Source organism: Nerophis ophidion, linkage group LG08 (assembly GCF_033978795.1).
Source record: "Nerophis ophidion isolate RoL-2023_Sa linkage group LG08, RoL_Noph_v1.0, whole genome shotgun sequence".
In the NCBI taxonomy this organism is placed as follows: Eukaryota; Metazoa; Chordata; class Actinopteri; order Syngnathiformes; family Syngnathidae; genus Nerophis; species Nerophis ophidion.
In genome coordinates, this window is record NC_084618.1 from 28,884,126 (window position 1) to 28,890,301 (window position 6,176).

The 6,176-nt window shown below is 40.6% G+C and overlaps 1 protein-coding gene across 1 annotated transcript in view; it reads left to right on the forward strand.

Annotated features, from left to right (window-relative positions):
- Positions 1-6,176, forward strand: part of LOC133557610 (collagen alpha-1(XXVII) chain B-like) — a 165,177-nt gene that overhangs the window by 110,356 nt on the left and 48,645 nt on the right. Inside the window, exons 33-39 of the mRNA XM_061908192.1 lie at positions 876-929; positions 1,012-1,065; positions 1,158-1,211; positions 3,368-3,421; positions 3,496-3,603; positions 3,687-3,740; positions 3,836-3,943. Coding sequence (XP_061764176.1) covers positions 876-929; positions 1,012-1,065; positions 1,158-1,211; positions 3,368-3,421; positions 3,496-3,603; positions 3,687-3,740; positions 3,836-3,943 — 486 coding nt within the window. The remainder of the gene's footprint in view (positions 1-875; positions 930-1,011; positions 1,066-1,157; positions 1,212-3,367; positions 3,422-3,495; positions 3,604-3,686; positions 3,741-3,835; positions 3,944-6,176) is intronic.

Consider the following 6,176-nt stretch of genomic DNA (forward strand, 5'->3'; position numbering starts at 1 on the left):
CAGATAGAAACAAAAACACATTAAAGAGTGATTACAGTAGCCTTGTGTTGTGTGCCACAGTGTCTGCCCTGAGATTAGTAGGTTGTGAGTTCAAACCCCGGCCGAGTCATACCAAAGACTATAAAAATGGGACCCATTACCTCCCTGCTTGGCACTCAGCATCAAGGGTCGGAATTGCGGGTTAAATCAACAAAATGATTCCCGAGCGCAGGCACTGTTGCTGCTCACTGCTCCCCTCACCTCCCAGGGGGTGGAACAAGGGGATTGGTCAAATTCAGAGTAATTTCATCACAGTGTGTGGGTGACTATCAGTGGTACTTTCACTTTAAAGCAGAGAAAATGAATGGAAATGTGAGCTGCAACTAGGCATTATTGTACGTTTGTATGAGGGTGACTCATGTCGGCTGATGGCGTGACTCCAGGATGCAGATACAGAAGTGCACCGTGCAGGTCAAAGAATTTAATTCTTTATGGAGAGAGCTAAAAATGGCAGAAACAAAAACACAGTAGCTCGTGCACACAGACTAAAGGCAATAATCCGACGCTGGCAAGAAGCAACAAGTGAACCTAAAATAGACTTGATTAGAAATAGAAAACAGGTGCGTTGGCAGGAATCGAAGTAGAAAGTGAAAGTGCAGCAAAACACAAAGTCCAAAAGGAACACCAGGACAGGAAATGATACAAAACGCTGAAAAATAACCAACTGTGTCAAAACATGTGGGATCATTTCAATAGATTTGATAAGTGAATGTTTGTTGCCATGGTTACTCATTACACAGTTTGATCTACAGGCAACATCTGCCAAAGATTCATTATGTGTCTTATTAAAATATTACTGTGATTTATCAATATAATATTTCCCTTGTCCTCCATAGGGACCTCCTGGACCACCAGGCACTATTGGTCTCTTAGGAGAAATTGGTCAGAAGGTGAGAGATATATTTTGCAACATTTAACATACAAATAAAAACCCAACAATGTCCTAATTATTATCCTCTTGGATTCTATCAGGGTCCTCCAGGGAACCTTGGGGAGCCAGGACTGCCAGGCGAGCCAGGGGAAAAGGTGACGCTGTGCATCGCGTCTTTTATCGGACATTACTTTTTTGAATTTTCCGATTGTTTTGGACTGACGCAGGTGTGTGTCATTTGCGACAGGGAGCTATCGGACCTGCTGGGAACATCGGCGAGCAGGGACTCATTGGGCCTCGGGTATGTTTGTCAGCAACCTAGCGTTTGACCTACTGGCTGTCAAATTCAAAGCCCGGGGGCCAGATCTCCCCCTCCAAGGCATTTATTTTGGCCCGCCGCATCATTTAATGTGAACCCCTGTTTCATTTAATCTGGCCCGCCACATCATGTAATGTTACCCAACAGGTCATTAATTTGGCCTGCCACATCATTTCAAAGTGGCCCGCTAGATCATTTAACGTGACCCGCTGGATTATTTAATTTGGCACGTCACAACATCAGTTAAATTTTTCCTGCCACATCATGTAATGTTGCCAAAGAGGTCATTTAATTTTGCCCGCCACATCATTTTAAAGTGGCCCGCTAGATCATTTAACGTGACCCGCTGGATTATTTAATTTGGCACGCCACAACATCAGTTAAATTTTTCCTGCCACATCATTTATTGTGGCCAAACAGGTCATTTAATTTGGCCCGCCGCATTATTTTAACCTGGCTGCTACATCGTTTAATTTGACATGCCAGAATATTTAATTTGCCCCGCCACATAATATAATTTTCCCCACCACATAATTTTAAAATGGCCTGCTAGATCATTTAACTTGACCCGTTAGGTAATTTCATTTGACCCGCCATATTTTTTAATTCGGCCCGCAACATCAATTTAATTGGGCTCGGCAATACATTCAAAGTGGCCAAACATGTCATTTAATTTGACCCGCCACATCATTTTCAAGTGGCCAAACAGGTCATTTAATTTCACCCACCACATCATTTTAAAGTGTCCCGCCAGATTGTTTAACGTGACCTGCCAGATTATTTAATTTAGCTCACCACATCATTTATTTGGCCCGCCACATCATTTAAATTGGCCAAACAGGTCATTTATTTTGGCACGCCACATCATTTATTTTGGCCCACAACATCAGTTTAATTTGCCTCGCCATTTCATTCAAAGTGACCAAACAGGTCATTTAATTTGACCCGCCATATCATTTTAAACTGGCCTAACAGGTCATTTAATTTGATCCGCCACATCATTTTAAAGTATTCCGCTAGATTGTTTAATGTGACCTGCCAGATTATTTAATTTGGCTCACCACACCATTTATTTGGCCCGCCACATCATTTAAATTGGCCAAACAGGTAATTTATTTTGACACGCCACATCATTTATTTTGGCCCACAACATCAGTTTATTTGGCTTGCCACTTCATTCAATGTGGCCAAACAGGTCATTTAATTTGACCCGCCATATCATTTTAAAGTGGCCAAACAGGTCATTTAATTTGACCCGCCACATCATTTTAAAGTATCCCGCTAGATTGTTTAATGTGACCTGCCAGATTATTTAATTTGGCCCACCAAATCATTTATTTGGCCCGCCACATCATTTAAATTGGTTATTTGTTTTGGCACGTTACATCATTTATTTTGGCCTACAACATCAGTTTAATTTGGCTTGCCACTTCATTCAAATTGGCCTAACAGGTCATTTAATTTGACCCGCCACATCATTTTAAAGTGGCCAAACAGGTCATTTAATTTGACCCACCATATCATTTTAAAGTATCCCGCTAGATTGTTTAATGTGACCTGCCAGATTATTTAATTTAGCCCACCACGTCATTTATTTGGCCCGCCACATCTTTTAAATTGGGCTAATAGGTTATTTATTTTGGCACGTTACATTATTTATTTTGGCCCCCAACATCAGTTTGATGTGGCCCGCCACATCATTTGAGGTGGCACAGGTGGTCTGCAAGAGTCTGTAAATAATAAGGCACTTTCTGGCTAAATGTATTTGTTTTTTAAAATTTTGACAGAAAAATTGGACTACATACAATGGCATATGTTCCACACATTAATGTAATCGTATCATGCAAAAAGATGATTAAAGCATTTTTTTCAGAAAAATAAATACTTACAAATCTGCTTGTCACCCATACTAATGTTTTTCTAGCAAGTTATTCATCAATCTGCTAGTAAAATATATAATAATCAAAATCAGCTGCCTATACAAATTGTGTAACAAGGTTATTTTACGTTTATTTTCTTATATTTTCACTGTTACAAGCAGCCCTCTGAGGGCAGTCATAATTGTAATGTGGCTCTCAATAAAACAAGTTTGACACCCCTGTACTAAGTGGAAATTAACTTTGAATATGTTTCAACAGGGTGAACCGGGTTTGGAGGGAGAGGCTGGTGCTGCTGGTCCAGATGGAGCCAAGGTGAACCCATATTCTAACACAGTGTTTTACAGCCCTACTTTTGGTGCTAACTGGTGTTACTGTGTCAATGCCAGGGGGATAAGGGTGACATGGGTCAAGAGGCCGACCAAGGTGAAAAAGGTGAAACTGGTTTAAAGGGAAAGGAGGGTCCTGCCGGAAGTCCTGGAATCCCTGGTGTTAGAGTAAGAGACTCTACTCATCTGCATACAAACACATTTACATGTTTCACAATGGATTACTTTAAACTTAGCTTTGTTTACTTCAGGGCCAAGAAGGGAAATCTGGCAAAATTGGTGAACAAGGCAAACTAGGACCAAAGGTTCTTAATCTTTATCATCTTCAATAGTTCACCTGCTTCATATAAAACAGTAGCAATGACGTTTATGTTGAACTTATTACTTGTGGAATGTTTAGGGTGCCAAAGGCCACCAAGGTCACCTCGGGGAGACCGGGTCGGTGGGCAAGACAGGACCACAGGGTACCATCGGTCCAAAGGGCTCCAGAGGAACCATCGGACATGTGGTAAAGTACATTACAAACAGTTCATTGCATAATGATACACCTTTCGGGCAGTATCTTTGGGATTAGAGAACATGACTGAAGAGTAGGGATGTATATCGTTAGGATTTTATCAACACTTATACCAATATCGATATTCCTTATTGGTGTTGTGTGTGAATAAAGATGGGGGGAAACAAAATCATTTTTTGTTACCATTTTTATTAGTACAAGAGGTTGTACACCACCAACATAATGTAACATCTCACAGCATGGAAGTATTTTAACAACACCTGCTTTTTAAGTCCTAAAATATCAGTAGAGTGGGAAAACAAGTTAACTTTATATGTTAATTGTTTATTGTATCCATTAAACCATATCTAATTGTATTTAAAATCTGCAAAGTATGTAAAAATACCATCTAAACATCACAAAATGCTACAAATTCAGTCGGCCATTTTGAATATTCCGTTCCAAATATCATTGACAACTTTCGTAGATTCTACAAACCCCATTTCCATATGAGTTGGGAAATTGTGTTAGATGTAAATATAACTGGAATACAATGATTTGCAAATCCTTTCCAACCCATTTTCAATTGAATGCACTGCAAAGACAACATATTTGATGTTCAGACTCATGAACTTTATTTTTTTTTTGCAAATAATAATTAACTTAGAATTTCATGGCTGCAACACGTGCCAAAGTAGTTGGGAAAGGGCATGTTCACCACTGTGTTACATCACCTTTTCTTTTAACAACATTTAACAAACGTTTGGGAACTGAAGAAACTAATTGTTGAAGCTTTGGAATTGGAATTCTTTCCCATTCTTGTTTTATGTAGAGCTTCAGTCGTCCAACAGTCCGGGGTCTCCGCTGTCGTATTTAACGCTTCATAATGCACCACACATTTTGGATGGGAGACAGGTCTGGACTGCAGGCGGGCCAGGAAAGTACCCACACTTTTACTACGAAACCACGCTGCTGTAACACGTGGCTTGGCATTGTCTTGCTGAAATAAGCAGGGGCGTCCATGATAATGTTGCTTGGATGACAACATATGTTGCTCCAAAACCTGTATTGACCATTCAGCATTAATGGTGCCTTCACAGATGTGTAAGTTACCCATGCTTTGGGCACTAATACACCCCCATACCATCACAGATGCTGCCTTTTGAACTTTGCGCTTATAACAATCGGATGGTTATTTTCCTCTTTGTTCCGGAGGACACCACGTCCTCTGTTTCCAAATATATTTTGAAATGTGGACCCATAAGACCACAGAACACCTTTCTACTTTGCATCAGTCCATCTTAGGTGAGCTCGGCCCAGCCAAGCCAGCGACCTTCCTTGGTGTTGTTGATAAATGGGTTTTGCTTGCATAGCAGAGTTTTAACTTGCACTTACAGATGTAGCAACCAACTGTAGTTACTGACCGTGGTTTTATGAAGTGTTCCTGAGACCGTGTGGTGATATCCTTTACACACTGATGTCGGTGTTTGATGCCGTACCGCCTGAGGGAGCAAAGGTCTTTAATATTGCTTACGTGCAGTGATTTCTCCAGATTCTCTGAACCTTTTGATGATTTTACGGACCATAGATGGTATAATCCCTAAATTCCTTGCAATAGCTCGTTGAGAAATGTTTTTCTAAAACTGTTTGACAATTTGCTTACAAAGTGGTGACCCTCGCCCCATCCTTGTTTGCGAATTACTTAGCATTTCATGGAAGCTGCCTTTATACCCAATCATGGCACCCACCTGTTCCCAATTAGCCGGCACATCTGTAGGATGTTCCAAATAAGTGTTGAATGAGCATTTCTCAACTTTATCAGTATTAATTGCCACCTTTCCCAACTTCTTTGTAACGTGTTGCCGGCATCAAACTCTAAAGTTAATGATTATTTGCACACAAAAAAAAGTTTATCAGTTTGAACATCAAATATGGTGTCTTTGTAGCATAATTTAACTGAATATGGGTTGAAAATGATTTGCAAATCATTGTATTCTGTTCATATTTACATCTAACACAATATCCCAACTCATATGGAAACGGGGTTTGTACATCAGTGTAGCAACTCTGACCATATCAGGTCATCCATCCATCCATTTTCTATCGCTTATTCCCTTTCGGGTCGCGGGGGGCGCTGGCGCCTATCTCAGCTACAATCGGGCGGAAGGCAGGGTACACCCTGGACAAGTCGCCACCTCATCGCAGGGCTAACACAGATAGACAGACAACATTCACACTCACATTT